Source organism: Opisthocomus hoazin, chromosome W (assembly GCF_030867145.1).
Source record: "Opisthocomus hoazin isolate bOpiHoa1 chromosome W, bOpiHoa1.hap1, whole genome shotgun sequence".
Lineage (NCBI taxonomy): Eukaryota > Metazoa > Chordata > Aves > Opisthocomiformes > Opisthocomidae > Opisthocomus > Opisthocomus hoazin.
Window position 1 is genome coordinate 47388072 of NC_134453.1, and position 20870 is coordinate 47408941.

Below are 20870 nucleotides of genomic sequence, written 5' to 3' on the forward strand. Positions count from 1 at the left end.
ACAATGCTACGTTTTTCATATAAACTTTAATTTTCAGATGTAAAACCTTAATTTTACTAATAATTCCACACCCACGCATGCACCCATTTTATGTTTTGCATATCTGCAGTCATACTTCTTTACCGGGAACTATAATCGAAGGAAATGCTCGTGCTGACCTTCTTGTTTCTGTCGCCTATCACACTCCTGTCCCTAATCGGCTACAACAAGCTGTTCTGTCTCATCAATTTTTCCACCAAGGCTCCCGCGCCCTTGTCCGTCGTTTTTCTATTCCTTTTACTGAGGCCAAGGCTATTATTGCTGCCTGCCCAGACTGTTGACAGCTTGGCCGGGGTGTGGCCCCAGGCATCAACCCCTGAGGTCTCCATGCTCTAGAACTCTGGCAGACAGATGTCACTCATGTACCTGAATTTGGCCACTTGTCTTATGTCCATGTTTCCGTGGACACCTTTTCTGGTGCCTGTTGGGCCTCTGCACATTGTGGTGAACGTGCTATACATGTCAAAGCTCACTTTTTTCAAGCATGGGCTGCTTTAGGCATTCTTTGCGCTGTAAAAACTGATAATGGCCCTGCATATACTTCTCAATCTTTTGCTCAACTGCTTTCTACCTGGGGTGTTCGCCATATTCTTGGCATTCCTCATTCTTCTACCGGTCAGGCTATTGTTGAGCGCATGCACTCTATGCTCAAGTCCCTTTTGCAAAAACAAAAAGGGGGAATGCTTGGAGCCACTCCACACAACTGCTTGCATAAAGCCGTGTTCACCTGGAACCACCTAACGCTTCTGGCATCTCAGGAATCGCCCCCTATCCTAACTCATTTTCTGTCTTTACAGAGTGCTGATATGTGGCCTAAGGCAAAGGTGCTGGCACGGGATTTGCAATCAGGAGCTTGGACAGGCCCATGGGAACTATTAATGTGGGGGCACGGGTATGCTTGTGTTTCCACAGATGTAGGACCTAAATGGTTCCCAGCGAAGTGCATTAAGCCGGCCCTAGACAAGCAACAGGCAACCACAAAAGACCCTGAAGCACCTGCTGAAGCATCAGAAGACATTTTGAGTGATAACACACTGTTTGACGGCAAGTGATTGGTTTGAGACTGTAAGGAGTGGTGTATCAGGCCTCACTAGGCTGCAGGTGTCTATATGTTTAGTCTGTAAGCGCTGTTGTGGATATATTCTTGCACATTGTATATTCTGTAAAAGGTATTTGATTTATTTTAATGGCAATCAACGCACTTATCTGAATCACACCTTAACACCATTGTGCATTCGCTGTAAAAGAATCAATACCGTAAGTGAGATCTATTCAATCTGCTATTTTTGCTGTAACACAGACTGGTATATAAGATGGAAATTATAACAACCCTCTTAAGCTTGATGGGGTGTATGCAAGCAATATGGGTGCCACCGCAACCAAAAACGAATGTGTGGGTCACGCTAGCGAATCTGACAGGACAAGATTCGATTTTCCTGTCCATTGCATCTCCAGGGAACCCCTTTTCAACATGCCTTGTTGGTGTCCCTTTGGATGCATGGCCCATAGCACCGGCACTGACCAGTGTGGTCCCCCCAAAAATGACGGCACAGTCACTGATATGTGGGACCTATGGACTGTTCAACTGCCGTTGGCCCAGTTAGAGCCTCAAGAGATAGAGTTACTTGACTCCATACAAATGAACTTTTGTTTGTTTTTTTGACTATACAGGGAGAAATCCAACACATGCATGGAGACATTATATATCGCAATGCAAGCGCTTGGTGCAACTATACCACAAGCAACATATCTAAATCGACTAATCAACCACTTGCTTTACCCCATGGGGTATTTCTCATTTGTGGGGATCGTGCTTGGCCGGCCATCCCATATAAAGGGAGGTCCCTGTAGTCTAGGGAGATTAACGATTTTAGCACCAAATCAGATCATGATAATTGACCACCAAAATACATGATACTGAGGGAAAAGAGCAATTCATGCTTTTACCTCAGATTGCAAGGGCAATATCGGACTTTGGAATAGTGGTGAAATCATCTCTGCATCATTTTTAGCTTCTGGGATTGCAGCCTCTCAGGCTCTAGCTACCCCAAAGAAATTGGGATGTTGGCTAGCCAAGCAGACTAATGCTACTTCTCAGGCCTTAAGTAGTTTGCTTTTAGATGTTGATTTGGTTAGACACGCGACTTTACAAAATCGTGCACCAATTGATTTTTTTACTTTTAGCACAAGGACATGAGCGTGAAGAATTTGATGGTAGGTGTTGTATGAATCTCTCCGATCACTCGGAATCTATTCATCGTAGCCTTCAACGACTGAAAGAGGAAGTTAAAAAGCTGCAGATTGATGATGGATGGGGTTGGATAGAAAGTCTTTTTAGTGATTGGGGAATTAGTGGTTGGCTTAAAGGTTTGATGAAGATTGGGTTAATTCTATTGTGTGTTATCTGTGGCCTCCTTCTCATCATCATTTGCTATCCTGTCTGCAAAGGGCCCTGCAGAGGATGGTAAACACTGCATTTTTGGTAGAAAAACAAAAAGGGGGATATGTGGGAATCGGCTGGGCCACAGGTGGCCTTGATTGTCTTGATGGATTAGAGCCATATCTTTGAGCTAATTATTTTGTGCACCTGTGGCTGAAAAACAGGAGGAAAGGAACAAAGAAACAGGATGGGAAAATCCAACTCCTTGATAAGCTTGAGTGAACAGACACGTGATGACCAATCAGAAGAACAAAGGAGCTACATGCCAAAAGACCCTCACCAATGAGACTCTGGGGGTGGGGGACAAGGGGATATAAAAATGTTATGATTAACCAATAAACTGTTTCTGCTTTTGCTTGCTTTGTGACTGCATGCTGCCACACTCGTGTTCCACATACCCTTACACACTCCACCCCCCATTTTGAAAAGCAAACATGATCTAATGGTGGATAAGCAGGATCTTACTAAGACAAAGTTAATGTCTTTTTTCAGATGAGAAAAAAAAAATCTGCTTTTAAAGGCTACTCCTTCCACATGTCAAACTATATTACTAACTAGTATGTGAATTTTTTTCAGTGCAGTATCCTCACAAAAGCACATTATTGAAGTTGGAGATTGCTGAAAGTTAGGTTATAGCACAGATTCCCTCCTAACCCTATGAGCAACCTGTCAGAGACCCACTAAACCAGTTCCTGTTTATGTGTTCAGACTGTAGGACTGCAGCAAAGGAGAGATACAAAGCAAGTGAAGTCAACCTGTGGAGGACTTCTTCAGAGGACTTCTAGTCCTCTTAAGGAACTTACTTTTTAATCAGTAAAATTGCCATTGCAAACTCTATAAAAGAAAAAGTAACCATAGCATCATCTTTGCTAAGGCATGTGCTCCAATATCAGTTAAGTGATCACTAGTGGCCTGCTAAGGTCTCTTATACAGAATATATGTATGTAATAAGTGTTTCAGCTGAAATGCGCATACAGACACAAGCAGTACACCTTTCGCACTTGTCAACACAAGGGTGCCCAGGCCATCCTGGCAGTGTGGCGAGTGCTCTGTGCGATCCACCTTTAAGGGGCTCCCTGAGGAGCCTAGACCCCTTTCATTTCCCCGCAGAGCTGAAGTCCACCAGTGCTCAGAGACTGCCTGGAGACAGGATATTGGTGCTCCGGAACACCAATCCCCCAAGGCCCCGTTCAGAGCAATGCGAGTGCCCCCACAGTAGCAGGGCTTGCCTGGAATGGCAGACAAACCTACCCCTGGAACTGGGGAAAAAAAAAAAAAAAGAAGCAGCGCATGCCCAAGGAAAAGGTTTCCCAGTAAACGGAGAAAAAGACAGATTCATCCTCCGAACAAACGAGCAGACAATACCACATTCCGAGCCACCAATTCCCCTTTTCCTAAGTACCAAAAGGAGAGCGATAAGTAACCCTCTCTCTGTAGAGTACTGCAATAACTGAATTGCTAGTTTTAGCCCCGCCCTCGTTAGAGTGACGTATTAGCAGTGATGGAGGCGGAACCAGCGGGCAGATTTTGGTAGGTCGTAGTGATGTATCTTCACTGCAGCCTGGCTTGAGACAGGGTGAAAAGGCGACGAGTACCACTTTGGCTACTGATCTAGCCTATAATAGTTACCTTGGTGGCTGCAGGATTACTGTGCTCCACCATGTTCAACGTGGAAAGCCTAGAACGGATCGAGCCTGGGGAGAGCCTCCTTACATGGGTGAGTGCCTGGGCCCAGTAGACCGCTTCGCCTGGAGCAAGGTAGTCTGGCTAGAGGCATCCGTTGCGGTGCGCGTCTGTTTGCCCTCTCCGGTCTTCCTCTCCTCGGCTCTATGGGTGGCTCCGGGGTTTCTGTCCATCACCGCAGTCCCTGCGTCCCAGGACACACCCTCGTTCTCGGATGGGTTTGAGTCCTTCTGCAGTCGGGGGAGCCCCGGTGAACCTGCCCCGCCTGACCAAAGCCCCGGGGCAGGATGGGGAGTCATAACCTCCGTACGTAGAGGTCTCCATAGCCTTAACTCTGCTTCTGCTAGGAAAAACAAAGGAGCTTGCTCCCCGCGCGCGCCTACACAGGAGTAAGCAGGTTTCAGTGTGTTGGAGAGTCTGGTGTGTGTTTCTTTCCTGTCGCATGCCTGGACTTGGTGGGCAAGTTATTATTCCATTGCTTTGATTGTGTGTCCCCAGCCTCTCATGTCTTCTGCTTCATGATGTGCTTTTACTAACAGAACAGCCAGAACTTACCGGACGTTGAACCTGTGTTTGCAGCTACTCTGCGTTTTGGGACATGGAACATACTTGTGTAACTGTAACATAATTCTGAAACTGCCATTTTATTAGCAGTTGACTTGCTGGTTTAGATGTCGAGAATCATTGGCTTCCTAAACACACATTAAGAAAATTGCCAAGTAAATATCTACTATATAAAATTGTGGAACGTTTCTGTTTATTCTCAACAATAACTCATTTGGCTTTTAGAAACTTAGCCTGTAAAAGGTGGGAGCTGGAGTAAGCTGTGAAGTTCGTGAAAATTATTGGGGATGTGAAAATGATTTAGATTTCTCTGTGAAAATCGAAGTGGAAAAGGAAGGGACATCCAATACCTGTTAAAAGGAAGTAAGTAGCTTGGAATGTACACAAGCCTGAATTTTATGGGAAGAGATGTTTATATTATGCCCTAGCTGCACCAGGGTCTCTCTTTCCTTTGCATTCCTGCTAATTCTTGTGTCTTAACCAAGGTTGTTATTTGTCCTCCTTTTTGCTCTCTATGATTTTTTTCCCCTCTTCTCCCCCGCAGATGTTGAAGACATAAGAGTACTGCTGAGCTTCATGAGGAAGCATATGTGTGTATGAACCTTGTGAAAGAGAAGCCAAGTGAGAGGCTTGTTTTAAGACTGGTGCAAGGAAGGAATGTTTACAAGGGAGTGATAGAAAGAGACCTGTTGCTATATGTTGCTAGCATCCATGTGCTCCTGCTTTAGTTGTTTTAAGTATGCTTCCTGCTCCCTCCTCCCCTTCCCCCCCCAGTCCCAAATTGCTTCTTGGCTCTTTAATTTTTCAAATAACCTACAAATGAACTCTTGCTGTGCTTCCCATCATCTGCATGCAACCAATATCCTTGTGAGCTATTATAATTATTTATTTTTCTTTTGTATCATAGTGGTCTGTTAAGAGGGATCCGATCTGTTGATCCTACTTCTTATCCAATTTTAGGTTTGATTAAAATATCTTTGTATTGTTAGAGCAAAGCTGCTCTAATTATTAAAGAGATTTTAGGACTAGAAAGAGTCTGACAGTTATTTAAAATATGCTGTTCAAATTTGGTTTTAAACTAATTTACATAAAATTTCAGAAACTAAAAAATATTTCATAACATTAAAGTATTTACTAACTAGCTAGAGGACTAACAAAATGCGTAGTTAGAGGCAAAGGCTCCTTTGGGGGAGGGGAGGCTTCTCTGTACAGCTAAATATTATATGAAACAGAGCTCTATATATATTCTAAAGGACTGTTGTCTTGCTCAACTTCTGCGTGTGCTCAGGTTCAGTAGAAGTTGGGACAGTGCTGATAAAAAATGTAGTAAAATAAAATAATGGTTCTTGTTTGTGGAGGGGATGAGGACCAGTATATCTAGATGAAATCTGCTTGTGAACTGTTAGGAAAAAATTTTTTTTTCGTTTGATTTTTTTTTTTTCCTTGCATGGCACTGAAAAATATTGGAACCAACTAGTGATTGTCCCTGCCATGTTTCAAATTTGAAGATGAGGCAATCAGTTTGTTCAGTGGTAAACTTTATTGTTACTTTTGAACTCTTACAAATCTGAACCATTAAAAAAAATCACCTTGGGACAAGGAAGGGGAAAGAACAGGAAAGTTTGAAATGTTAATTCTGCTCTGTGGCAGTGTCCATCTGTAGGAATTATGTACTTGGATATGTGATCATTCTTAAACAATAGTAAGTATTTACACTCCTTGATCATGAGATTGCATCTGTGCAGATGGATCCTTGTCCATTTCTGTAGGAGTGGTCCATAGAGATGGACCAAGCAGTATCCCTGAAGTCTAGCATCCCATAGACCATTTATTTAAATCTTCCAACTAATCTATGCCCTTTACATTTTTTTCCCCATTCTTTGCATGCTGACCTAGCTTCTTCTGGTTTTGGTTAGCAGAAATATCGGTACATAATTCTTAAATGGCACTAGAATTAGTCAACATAGTTGTGTTTCTTAGGGGAATGTGTGTGGGTTTTTTGCTGTTTTAGCCATTTCAATATTTTTTTGTTTGAATGTGGCTTTGAAAATGGCTCAGTTCAATTTAAACAAATAAAAGGGTGATTCAGAATTAGCTTTTGTTTGGGCCTTACCTGGATTTAAAAACTGTTTTGGCTGAGCTGGTTTTACACCTGATCGGCTGGGATGCATCTCCCCTTAAATTGCAAGACATGAAACTTGCAAAAGAGACCTTGAGGTTTTTTTAGTCTTAAGTGAAATGGGTAATATAAATAAATCTTTTATTTGTCTGGCTCTTCCCTCAAGTCCCATAATGAGAAACTGCTCATTTAAATGGCAAAAGAGCTGTTACAACTTAGAAAAGACTGGTCATCTGAGATCTATTGTGCTGGAAAAATTGTTTCTTCTTAAGAACTGATTTAACCTCCTGGATTGCTTGTAAAAGCAATTCACATCTATAGTGAAGTATTTCAATTGTTTTGTCAATGTTTTGAGGAGATAAGGCTTTGCAAGAAGATCTGAGAAACTGTTCAGTCTAAACTGTGTTGCTGGCATTGATGTAGGTGACCTGAAATTCCTCCTCTCTGACAACCTGTGCTTTTGATGGATGAGAATATCCCTCAAGTCTCATATATTGCATGCCTGAGATTATTTTATATCTTGAAACAAGAGCAAGCCACTTTACCTATAAATGTTTTGGGTTTATTTTTTAATACTCCCCTTACCATATTGGATTATGTTAAAGTTTGTTATTTGGGTTCTGTTATAGTCTCAACTATTCTGTGATTCTATTAACATCTTCATTAATAATCTGTATGATGAGGCAGAGTGTGCCCTCAGCAAGTTTGCTGATGACACAAAACTTGGACGAGTGTCCAATATGGCAGAAAAGTGGTGCTGCCATCCAGAGGGACCTGGACAGGCTGGAGAAATGGGCTGAACCTCATGAAGTTCAACAAGGGGAAGAGCAAAGTCCTGCACCTGGGGAGGAATAACCCCAGGCACCAGTACATGCTGGGGGCCACCCAGCTGGAAAGCAGCTTGGCAGAAAAGGACCTGGGGGTCCTGGTGGACACCAGGTTGAACATGAGTCAGCAATGTGCCCTTGCAGCAAAGGTGGCCAACAGCATCCTGGGCTTCATTAGGCAAAGTATTGCCAGCAGGTGGAGGGCGGTGATCCTTCCCCTCTACTCAGCACTGGTGAGGCCACACCTGGATTCCTGTGTCTAGTTCTGGGCTCCTTAGTACAAGAAGAGAGATGTGGACATACTGGAGAGAGTCCAACGAAAGACCACGAAGATGATTAAGGGACTGGAGCATCTCTCCTATGAGGAAAGGCTGAGAAGTCAAGTCTCGGGGGGGGGGGAGAATCTCATCAAAGTATATAAATACCTGAAGGGAGGGTGCAAAGAAGACAGAGCCAGGCTCTTTTCAGTGGTGCCCAGTGACAAGACAAGAGGCAATGGGCACAAGTGGAAAAATGGGAGGTTCCTTCTGAATATCAGGAAACACTTTTTTACTGTGGGGTTGACTGAGCACTGGAAGGGGTTGTCCAAGGATGTTGTGGAGTCTCTCTCCTTAGTGATATTCAAAGTTGCCTGCACGTGATCCTGGGCAGCTGGCCCTAGGTGGCCCTGCTTGAGCAGGGAGTTTGGACAAGATGACCTCCAGAGGTCACTTTCAACCTCAATCATTCTATGATTCTATTATGGCTTTGCTCAATTTCATTTATCTCTTGGATTTAGTGATGTGCGGAAACAAACTCCACAACTCACGGAGAGTTATAAAGCAGGTATGTTTATTGTGGTGCTGAGTGCAAGGGGGATCGCTCCTCCTAACTTGCATCCTGAGGGAGCAGGCGACTAGACATTTATTCTACATAAGCGTACATATTCATTAGATTTTCAAGAATAGGCAGGGTTATTAGAATTAGTTCCAAGAATTCATCATCATATGTTCCCTCCTACTTGCACATGTGTAATCCCATCTGATTGTCACGGGTGGGGGTCCTTGGGAGGAAGGCTCGAAGTTTTCTTCACAGTAAACCTTTTATCTTTGGCTGAAACTGCTGAGTTGTCCGGGGCTGTTATCTACCAGGCCAGTTGGGTGGAGGACCTTGCTGACAAGATAGTTCCTCTTATCTTGCTAAAACCCAGCTTTGTACTAGCTAAAGTTAAAGCAAATATTTAAGCCTTTTGTTTCATTAGAGCATTGTTGTATATGTTGCTGAATAATTTTTTTTCAGGGTTTTAAACACCTGAGAGAGCTTTTGTTTCCTGATTTTCAGCAGATTGCCATGATGGTTTTTGAGGCAGCCAGGGTAGCAGAACTGGAGTGAAACTCAGAAAGGGACTGGAGCCTAACTACTAACGTCAGAATTGATTGTTCTAAGCCTTAGCAGTGTTTGCAGCCCACTGTCATTGCAGAATTAGTATCCTACCAAATAAAATTTCCCAAAAACTACTTCTGAGACTACTCAGTGTAGGTACCCAAACAGTGTTGCAACCAGAGCAGTCTAGAACAATGTGGCTGTGGAGTAAACCTGCTGTGTTTTTAAAATTCTTTCAGCATATCTAGTAGAGGTACACAGCATCTTTTCCGTTTCTTTTTAAAACTTATGACTGATCAAGGTACAGACACTGAGGGTCTTTGCTGTGGGTGTTGCATCAGGAGTGTTTTGAACTCAGTTATATATTCTTGCCATGTCTGAAAACCTTGGAGAGTTTTCATGCATGCATGTGGCAGTTGCACTGTAATATGCCCATATCTGGAAATAAGGATGACTGCAGGCTTTTCAGTGTGGTGTTTTTGGCGTGTGCTGTTTTTTAGGTTTTTTATCAAACGTAGAGTTAAGGTCTAATACAGGGGAAGGTTGCTCAGTGCTTGCTATTTAACCAGCAGGATTCCTCGAAGAGATCAATGCTGGCTGGTCTTCTGTAGCAGGTTGCAATGGAGATGTCAGCAACTGTCCCTCCCCTGTCATGGTAACTGTTGTATGTTATTCCGTTGTATGTTGCCTCCATTGAGTTGTACCTTACCTACTTTCCTTTTCTTCTTGTCTTGAAGGCCAAATAAAAATACTTTCTGCAGGTAGAGGAATTTAGATGCTAATTTCCTTGGTAGAGGTGTTAAAACTCTATGAAGTGGACATTTTGTAAATACTGTTCGGGGCCTCTCTTTTGACTACTTCCATTTTGAAAGTATTTCTAGCTCTTTACGTGGTATCAATCCTTACTATTCTATTTGAATTTCTTCCTTTTGGCTGAAAAACTTCCTCAGTGTGGTATTTGTATCTTCTATGCAGTACCCATTCCAAACTGGAAGCATCTGCCTGCATTCATATGAGATCTAGAGGCTATCTGAGCAACTCCTGACAGAGACTTTGATCCTTCAAGAAGGGTACTTGTGAATTTTTTTTTGTAAAGACCCTTTGTGAAGTAAGTCAAAGTTGCTGGAATTCACTACTTAAGCTATGTTTTTCCTTTCCTCTTCAGTTACTTCCTTACTTTTTCTGCTATAGTACTTTTGGTCTTTAGGTGTCTCCTGTGTAGCCTATACTTTAAGTGCCTGTTTTTATTTCTTGTGAATGACAGGATTGCAGGAGACTAGCTAAGCCTCTTTGTTCTAGTCATTGATCACCAACCATAAAGTTGTAGGCTATCCAACTTAGATATCTAAATTCAGTTCCCAGACAGTCTTAGCTCCCAACAATGAGACCTCCACAAAGAATATACAGTATTAGCCAGAAGCTTAGTTAGATGACGCAAATAATACCCATGAGCTCTGATACCTGTGAAAGTAACAAATGTAACATGTAGGGGATGTTATCACTTCAGGTGGTCAGAATCATTGTATAACCAAAACAAGTCTTGGTTCTTTGTGAATAATTGGGATGGTTGTGAGATAAGAGACTCCTGAATAATCCCTCTAGGCAGCTGGGCCTTGGGAGAACAGGTATGCAAACTACAAAGATAAGGAGGCTGAAAGATGATCTCAAGACCCCCCCAATGATGGAAGGACATGAACACATACTAATGAGTTCTTTGAAAAACCATTACTTTGATAAGCATTTCTTGGAAATGTAATGAATATGTATGTTAACATAGCATAAATACCTAGGAACTGTGTCTCTTTGGTGCACGCGGTTTGGAGGAGAGATCCCCCATGTGCCTGGCACCGTAATAAAGAATCCCTGCTTAATAGTCTGCCGACTATTGAGTCTTTAACTCCAGCTTTTCACAGCATCATTTCTGGCGACCCAGATGGGACCCACTCTGCTCGGCTGCAGGACCCGCTGGGAACAGGACTCCCTAGGGTACCCCCGGGATTTCCCGGAGGGACTCCTTGTCTCACTCGGATCACTGTGGGAGCAGACAAGGACCATCTAAAGAGTAGAGGTATTCTTTAAGTTTTTTCTTCCTTTCTTCCTCTGTTTTGGAATCGGAGACCGGTCATTTGGGGAGTTCTCATAAGTCATAGGAGACGTCCTACGCTGAGCGCTGTATCCCAGGCTCCTGGTGCCTGAGGGTATACATTTTGGTACGTTGGTGCAAGCACAGGTTGAGCTTTGTACTTCTGTAATAACGTACTTCTGGTATTGGTACGCTTAGGAAACCCGATTAAGTTGTACTTCTGGCGATATGGATTTGTTGGTATTGAACTCGGATATCAGACATCTCGGATATCAGACATCTCGGATATCAGACATCTCGGATACTGGCTTGTTAACATACCCATCAGGCATCGTAAACCCGGCAATTGAATGTGAATGAGTGTGAATGTGAGTTAACTGGTGAATGAACGAGTAACTGAAAGGCAGTACGGTTGTAAACCGGGGTGAGAAAAAAAAAACAAAACTTGAAAAACTGCGCATTTCACTGTGAACCTCTCTTTCTCCTAAATTTTTTTATCTGCAACCATAATATTAGTTGTGAAATTTGTGGAATGTGGTCAGAGCAGGACAGAAGGGGACAACAGGTTAAAATTGTTAAGATAATCTGTAGAAAGCTAACAGAAGTACAAAATCAACAAAGTAAAATGGGAGACAACAAAGCAGTGGTATTTTAGAGAAAAGCCCCTTAGGATGTATCCTAGCACATTGGAAAGATTGTGTGACTGTGTGTGAAGCCTCTGTGTGAATGACAAATAAGTAAAAAAAAAAAAAAAAAAGAAAGAAAAAAAGAAAAAAACCCACGTACGTTTGGTGCGTTCTGCTGATTTCCGGTTTTTGACTTGGGACTTTTGTATTTGAACTCTGATTCATCGGGGCCGTGGTTTATGATTTCTTAAGTATCAGTGCAGGGTCTTCCCGCGGCGGGGGGGGATTTTGAGAGTCTCTCCCAGGATCTATATGGAAACATTGGGAAAAGTAGGGGGAGACCCCTCACTTGTCAACATCTTAATGTGTAGGGTTTGGTTTGCTTAAATCGGCATGATTTAGGAATTGAATTGGGAGTTTGTGGATTGGTTTTAAAATACTTACAAGTTGGTATATATTGTGGGGTTACAAGTTCTCTAGTTATTTGGCATTGATCGATCATTTAGGGACTCTGGTTTTGGTGTATGTATTAAATATACTGTATATATTGTTTTGAAAGAGCTCTATGTATATATGTATATAAACATGTTAACTGAAGTGGTTTGCCTGTATATATTGTTGTACTTAGGTGATACAGTTTGTAAACAGAAGGATTTTAAAAGATCCCTTCTAGAATGTGTGTGTATGTGTGTGTTGTGTTAACCAATCGGTGGAAAAGTTGAGAAGTTATTTTATTGTAACACGAGCTTCGGAGGGAGGTGATCCCCTCACAAGGAAACAATTAATTGAATCATGATAAGTTGTTACAATTGATGCAGTTTTGTGGACAATTAAAAAGTATAGGAGATGAAAAGTTTAATGCGGTATTGAAAAGAAAAAAAACAAACAAAGGAACCCCCTCTGGATTTTACAAAGGGTTGTGTAAAGTGATTAGAACAGAAAGGTATCAAGTTACAAGCTGCTTTGCTAGCTGCTGCTCTAAATGAAGAGAAAAAAAAAGGAAAAAAAAAGAGCAAAAGAGTTCTTAGAAGTTAAGCAACAGAAAAATGAAATGAAAAAGAGGGGAAACAAGGTAACATTTTACAGTATGGACTACTAGTGGAGTGTGAGTCAGAATACAATACTCCTGTGTTACCAGTAAAAAAAAAAAAAACCAAACCAGGTAGAACTTATCGGACAGTACAGGATTTAAGTGAACAAGATTGTTAGGGACATACACCTTGTGGTAGCAAGTATGGTTTACAGTATTGGATTTAAAGGATGCATTCTTCTGTCTGCCTTTAGCCAAAGAAAGTCTGAGTTTATTTGCATTTGAGTGGGAAAATACTACCACGGGTAGAAAAACCCAGCTTGCCTGGACAGTGTTACCCCAAGGTTTTAAGAACAGCCCAACGATCTTTGGAAATCAACTAGCATGAGAACTTGAAGCATGGAACCCTCCCTCCAGAGATGGAACCCTTTTATAGTATGTAGATGATTTATTAATAGCAACTGAAACAAAACCTGACTGTATGCAGTGGACTATCAGTTTGTTAAAGTTTTTGGGACTAAATGGGTATCAAGTCTCTCAACAGAAAGCTCAGATGGTGCGCCAACGGGTAACCTACCTTGGATGCGAGATGTCTGGACAAAGAAAACTAGGAACAGAAAGGAAAGAAGCCATCTGCAGGACTCCCCTCCCTCAGACGGTAAAAGGGCTCAGGACCTTTCTGGGAATGACAGGTTGGTGCAGGTCATGGATTTATAATGATGCCGTGAAAAGCTGGAATTGAAGACTCAATAGTCGGAAAGCTATTAAGCAGGTATTCTTTATTAGGGTGCCCGGCACACGGGGGACCTCTCCTCCAAATGTGTGCACCGAAAGGACACACTTACTAGGTATTTATGCTATGTTAACATACACATTTATTACATTTGCAAGAAATGCTTATCATAGTTTTACCGAGAACTCATTAGTATATGGTAATGTCCGTCGCCCATGTTTGTTTGGGGTCTCTCGGTGATGGTGGGATCTTCAGATTATCCTGCAGCCTCCTTATCTCTGTAGTCTGTATACCTGCTCTCCCAAGGCCCAGCTGCCTAGAGGGATTATTTGGGAGTCCCTTATCTTGCAACCCTTCTGTCCCAGTTATTCACAAAGAACCAAGACTTGTTTTGGTTGTGCAATGATTCTGACCACCTGAAGTGATAACATCCCCTACATGTTACATTTGTTACTTTCACAAGTATCAATCCCTCCTTTTCTTTTGAGGATTTGTAGCTAGAAAGCTATGAATCCTCACTATTGTATTCTGTAGGTATTATTTTCAAATTTCTTCAGTCTTTCATGCCAAGGGTCTGAGAAGTATTTTCCGGTTTCTATTTGGTGCCTAGTCCTGTTCCTTTTCCAATCACTGTGTGTCTCAACTGAATCTAATATCTGGGTGTTGTTATCTAATATCTGTAGGTCAAATCTTGGTCCAGTCATGTAGCTCGAGTTGTCATGATCGCAGTATCCTCCATCGTGTCTTCTCCAAAACTCGGGCCAAGCATTATTGTCACAATTCCAGTGAGTAGATCCTACCCCGTATAAAGGGAGTCTCATGTCACCTTTTGATAAGGCAGTACAAATCCAACAATCCTTAGCTCCCGTGGCGTTCCCTATCATCTGAATTGCATTGTAGTAGAAGCTCTCACTCCAAGTGTTCACTAATAAGCCTACGTTGAACAAAGTTACCGCCGCAATCAGTAGTTTCAAACCACCAGCCTTTTCAACCATCCATCCTGGTTTAGGAGCCTTCTTCACTTGAGAATAATGGATCCAGGCCGGTTGTTCTCGAATCTTGATTGAGATGAAAGTGGTCAGCAATACCTGGTAAGGTCCATTCCACTTCTCTCCCAGTGGATCACTTAAAAAATTCTCTGGCCTTTCGAATACCTTGTCCGACAATGCTGCTTCCATCCGTGAACCAGGAGTCCTGGGCATCTTCCAGGGGTTCCTCTTTCAAATCTGGTCTGCTGGAGTACACAGTCTCTATGGTTTCTAAGCAATCATGTACCGATGGTTCAGAGATTGACCCGCTGAGAAAAGAACCTGGCTTTGTAATATTAGTTACTACAATATTAATATTATCTGATTCAATCAGAATGGCCTGGTATTGTAGGAATCGGGATGGGGAAAGCCAGTGGTTCCCTTTTTGTTCCAGTATAGCTGATACTGTGTGTGAGACCAGTACTGTGATCTTTTGGCCCAAGGTGAGTTTTCGGGCTTCCTGAATAGTCAAGACTACCGCCGCCACAGCTCGCAGACATCGTGGCCATCCTTTGCTTACTCCATCCTGCTGCTTAGCAAAATAGGCCACAGCTCTTTTGTAGGGTCCCAGCCATTGGGCTAGGATCCCCAGAGCTCATGAGAAAACAACCAGAAGGGTTTAGTAACATCAGGCAGGCCCAGAGCCGGGGCCTTCATCAGTTCTTTCTTAAGTGTCTGAAATGCATTTTGAGCTTCTTTGGACCAGATCAATTGGGTGGGGTTGTTTTTCAGAAGTTCACGTAAGGGTCTCACTATTATTCCGTAATTATAAATCCATAACCGGCACCAACCTGTCAGTCCCAGAAAGGTCCTGAGCCCTTTTACCGTCTGAGGGAGGGGAGTCCTGCAGATGGCTTCATTCCGTTCTGTTCCTGGTTCTCTTTGTCCAGACATCTCGCATCCAAGGTAGGTTACCCGCTGGCGCACCATCTGAGCTTTCTGTTGAGAGACTTGATACCCATTTAGTGTCAAAAAGTTTAACAAACTGATAGTCCACTGCATACAGTCAGGTTTTGTTTCAGTTGCTATTAATAAATCATCTACATACTGTAAAAGGTTCACGGTGCAAGGTTGGGTGGGGTTTTTTTTGCTTTTTTTTTGCTTTTTTTTTCCTCACCCCGGTTTACAACCGTTCAGCCTTTTTCAGTCACTGGTTCATTCACCAGTTAACTCACATTCACACGCATTCACATTCAATTGCTGGGTTTACGATGCCTGATGGGTATGTTAACAAGCCAGTATCCGAGATGTCTGATATCCAAGTTCAATACCAACAAATCCGTTTCGCCAGAAGTACAACTTAAGTGGGTTTCCTAAACGTACCAATACCAGAAGTACGTTATTACAGAAGTATAAAGCTTAACCCATGCTTGTACCAATGCACAACTATCAAAAGCACGTTATTACAGAAGTGCAAAGCACAACCCATGCCCACACCAACGTATCAAGACGTATACACTCAGGCACTAGTAGCCTGGTGTACAGCGCTCAGCGTAGGACGTCTCCTATGACTTATGAGAACTCCCCAAATGACCGGTCTCCGATTCCAAAACAGAGAAAGAAAGGAAGAAAAAACTTAAAGAATACCTCTACTCTTTAGATGGTCCTTGTCTGCTCCCACAGTGATCCGAGTGAGGTGAGGAGTCCCTCCGGGAAATCCCGGGGGTACCCTAGGGAGTCCTGTTCCCAGCGGGTCCTGCAGCCGAGCAGAGTGGGTCCCATCTGGGTCGCCAGAAATGATGCTGTGAAAATCCACAACTGAAGACTCAATAGTCGGCAGACTATTAAGCAGGTATTCTTTATTAGGGTGCCCGGCACACGGGGGATCTCTCCTCCAAATGTGTGCACCGAAAGGACACACTTACTAGGTATTTATGCTATGTTAACATACACATTTATTACATTTGCAAGAAATGCTTATCATAGTTTTACCGAGAACTCATTAGTATATGGTAATGTCCGTCGCCCATGTTTGTTTGGGGTCTCTCGGTGATGGTGGGATCTTCAGATTATCCTGCAGCCTCCTTATCTCTGTAGTCTGTATACCTGCTCTCCCAAGGCCCAGCTGCCTAGAGGGATTATTTGGGAGTCCCTTATCTTGCAACCCTTCTGTCCCAGTTATTCACAAAGAACCAAGACTTGTTTTGGTTGTGCAATGATTCTGACCACCTGAAGTGATAACATCCCCTACATGTTACATTTGTTACATTTATAGTTATCAATAAATACAGAATAATAGTGAGACCCTTATGTGAACTTCTGAAAAACAACCCCACCTGATTGATCTGGTCCAAAGAAGCTCAAAATGCATTTCAGACACTTAAGAAAGAACTGATGAAGGCCCCGGCTCTGGGCCTGCCTGATGTTACTAAACCCTTCTGGCTGTTTTCTTATGAGCTCTGGGGATTCCAGCTCAATGGCTGGGACCCTGCAAAAGATCTGTGGCCTATTTTGCTAAGCAGCAGGATGGAGTAAGCAAAGGATGGCCACGATGTCTGCGAGCTGTGGCGGCGGTAGTCTTGACTATTCAGGAAGCCCGAAAACTCACCTTGGGCCAAAAGATCACAGTACTGGTCTCACACACGGTATCAGCTGTACTAGAACAAAAAGGGAACCACCGGCTTTCCCCATCCCGATTCCTACAATACCAGGCCATTCTGATTGAATCAGATGATATTAATATTGTAGTAACTAATATTATGAACCCAGGTTCTTTTCTCAGCGGGTCACTCCAGCAGACCAGATTTGAAAGAGGAACCCCTGGAAGATGCCCAGGACTCCTGGTTCACAGACAGAAGAAGCTTTGTCTGATAAGGTATTCGAAAGGCTGGGTACACAGTGACAACAACAGATGAAGTAGTTGAGTCTCAATCACTACCTGCTGGAACATCAGCTCAAAAGGCTGAAATTATTGCCCTAACTAGGCCTCTGGAGTTAACAAAAGGAAAAAGAATAAAAATATGAACAGATTCCAAATATGCCTTTGGAGTTGTCCACGCTCATGGGGCAATTTGGAAGGAGTGAGGACTACTAACTGCACAAGGGAAGCAGCTTAATTATGCTGAGGAAATCCTTAGCCTGTTAGAAGCCATTCAACTACCAACAAAAGTTGCCATCATGCACTGCCGAGGACACCTGAAGGGTGACACTGACCAGGAAAGAGGTAACAGTTTGGCTGACTCTGAAGCTAAACAGGCAGCAGAGAGAATGCAAGAGATTTTAGCCTTAATTCCAGATAACAGAAATAGAAACCTGAATGACCAAAAATTATTGAGTATTCTAAAGCTGATGAAGAATTAATAGAGGGATTAGGAGGACAAGTTCCGTCCCAGGGATGGGCCCACTTAAGTGATGGCAGAATTATAATCCCTGTTAAAAAGATATGGGGGGTGGCTAATGAAGAACGCAATAGGATACATTTGGGGAGTGGACTTCCTGTATAAATTTTTAAATGAGAAATTAATAGGGAAAAATTTTGTATACTACAGTCCAACAAGTAACTCAACAATGCGAAATGTTTAAAAAATAACCCCAATACAGGTAACCAGGTACATTTAGGAAGTACTGGGAAGGGAAGTATACCGGGAGACCACTGGCAAACTGATTTCTCTGAACTTCAAAGAAAAGGAGGGTACAGGTACTTATTAGTACTTACGGATGCCTTTTCAGGTTAGCCAGAAGCATTCCCTTGTAGAACAAATAAAGCAAGGGAAGTAACTAAGGTATTATTAAATGAAATAATACCTCGGTTTGGGGTACCAACAATTATCTCCTCAGATAGGGGGACACGTTTTTGTGCAGAAGTAGTGCAACAGGTCAGAAAACTGTTAGGAATCAATTGGCAGTTACATATGCCCTACAGACCATAAGCCAGTGGGCAAGCAGAAAAGAGGAACCACATGATAAAACAACAGATAGCAAAAATATGTCAGGAAGCGAATCTATATTGGTACCAAGCATTGCCTATTGCACTACTTCGGATACGTGTAAAGCCTAGGACCAAAGAAAATTTGAGCCCTTTTGAGATACTATATGAGAGACCACATCAGGCTAAATTTCAAGGGGAAGTTTTGAACCAGTTGGGAAATCGGTATCTACAGAATTATATCCTTAGGAAAACAATTAGAAAAGAGTAATAAAAATGTTTTGGGTACCAGGGCTAAAGGGTTAGATCGCTCGATCCATCCATTTAGCCCTGGAGATGGGGTTTATGTTAAGAGAATTTGTCAGGTGATCCACTGAGAGAGGAGTGGAATGGACCTTACCAGGTATTGCTGACCACTTTCACCGCAATCAAGATTTGAGAACAACTGGTCTGGATCCATCATTCTCGAGTGAAGAAGGCTCCTAAACCAGGATGGATGGTTGAAAAGACTGGTGCTTTGAAACTACTGATTGCAGCAGTAACTTTGTTCAACCTAGGCTTATTAGTGAACACTTGGAGTGAGAGCTTCTACTACAATGCAATTCAGATGATAGTGAACGCCACGGGAGCTAAGGATTGTTGGATTTGTACTGCCTTACCAAAAGGTGACATGAGACTCCCTTTATACGGGGTAGGATCTACTCATTGGAATTGTGACAATAATGCTTGGCCCGAGTTTTGGAGAAGACACGATGGAGGATACTGCGATTACGACAACTCGAGCTACATGACTGGACCAAGATTTGACCTACAGATATTAGATAACAACACCCAGATATTGGTTAGCAATAATAGTTGCCTATGGAAAGCAAGATCCAACACTTGTTCGTGCTGACCCCCCTTCCATACACACAAAAATTGTACTTGCAGGTGTCACTGAAAATCCGGGAATAAAACCTCGTAACACCACTGTAGTGTTAAAAGGCAGGCATTCTTTATTGCAGCACTGGATGTACGGGGGATAATTCCACCGAACGTGCGTACCTCATACGTTTTCCATGCAGTTTATATAGATCAAAAATATACATATTTATTTTATTAATGCATATTCAATATTATTCTCTTTGGCGGTTGGTGTAAACTTTTGTCACTTCCTATGTAAATTATTGCGCAGCCTCAGTTACCCTCTTCCATTGTTTCTTTTTGAGTAGGTGGTATTACTTGAGTAGGAGGCCAGTGAGTCAGTGGTCGCGATCTCCCCCTGCCAGAATTACCGTTTACCTATTAGACTCGCAAGCTTGGCAATCCTGGTCAGTTTCTTCAGTCTGGTTCACAGAAACACACTCCAGCATTTCTCTTGACAGAAACACAGTTACCTACTATTGTTAGCATTAGTGGTTACCTAAAGACTAGACCCTCTGTTCCCAGACCTAATGTCCAGGTGGGTTGGGATGTGCCAGGAACATAGCAGCATTGTTCATGTTTATGGTCAACTGATTTCATCACCTTGGTTACAAATGTGCATAAACAAAGTTGTAGTATATTTGTAATTGACAATATTGTCAATGATCTTTTTTAAAATCGAATAAGAAAAGTAATTTGGACAAATTATTTCAAAGTGTGATTAAGTAGATGAAAGCTCAGAAAGAATTGTTGGTTTAGGCTCAGGCTATTCAAATATTACCTATTGTACACTCTGTTTTCATTTTATCATCAGAATTGCTCTATTGGTGTTTTGTTATATAAATACCCTGAAGCCATGCTGACTACTCTTGATGATTTTTATGTCCTTAATGTGCCTGGAAATGGTTTAGCTGCTCTGTCACCTTCCCAGGGATGGAGGTGTGACTGACCAGCCCGTAGTTCCCGGGGTCCTCCTTCCTGCCCTTCTTGAAGATAGGAGTGACATTTGCTTTCCTCCAGTCCTCAGGCACCTCTCCTAGTCACCATGATCAAAGATTTTTGAGAGCGGCCTTGCAATTACATCTGCCAGCTCCCTCGGCGCTCGTGGGTGCATCCCATCAGGCCCCAGATCATCATATTTATATGATCCTTGACATTCCCTTTCCATCCTTCTGAATTAGCAATGCTTGTGTTGTCCCAAAAATCAGGGTTCGTTTACTCGGTGTGCAGTACGCCAATATACACACAGATCAGAGGTATTTTATTGTATATTTGCACAAATATGGGTGTCTGTCCCAAGACAGCACACCAGGCTTCCAAATCAACACTTATTTATATACAAAGCATTACCATATTCAACTTCCTAATACATACACATTGCTATTCTGTTAAATGATTGGTTAAAGTCTCTTCATCCAGCATGTAAATTAGTACATATGCTCAGTTTCTTCATCTTTTCAGTCTGGGGTATAAGTGGGGTAGGTGGTCCGTGAGTTGGTGGTCGCGATCTCCCCTGCCGGAATTACCTTTCCCCGAGTTACCTGTTTCTTTTGGCAATCTCAGCAGCT

The 20870-nt window shown here is 42.6% G+C and overlaps 1 protein-coding gene across 1 annotated transcript in view; it reads left to right on the forward strand.

Annotated features, from left to right (window-relative positions):
- Window positions 1-4139: 4139 nt before the first annotated feature.
- The window catches only part of LOC142365523 (protein Hook homolog 3-like), a 96328-nt gene continuing 79597 nt past the window's right edge, over window positions 4140-20870 (forward strand). Inside the window, exon 1 of the mRNA XM_075446336.1 lies at window positions 4140-4196. Coding sequence (XP_075302451.1) covers window positions 4140-4196 — 57 coding nt within the window. The remainder of the gene's footprint in view (window positions 4197-20870) is intronic.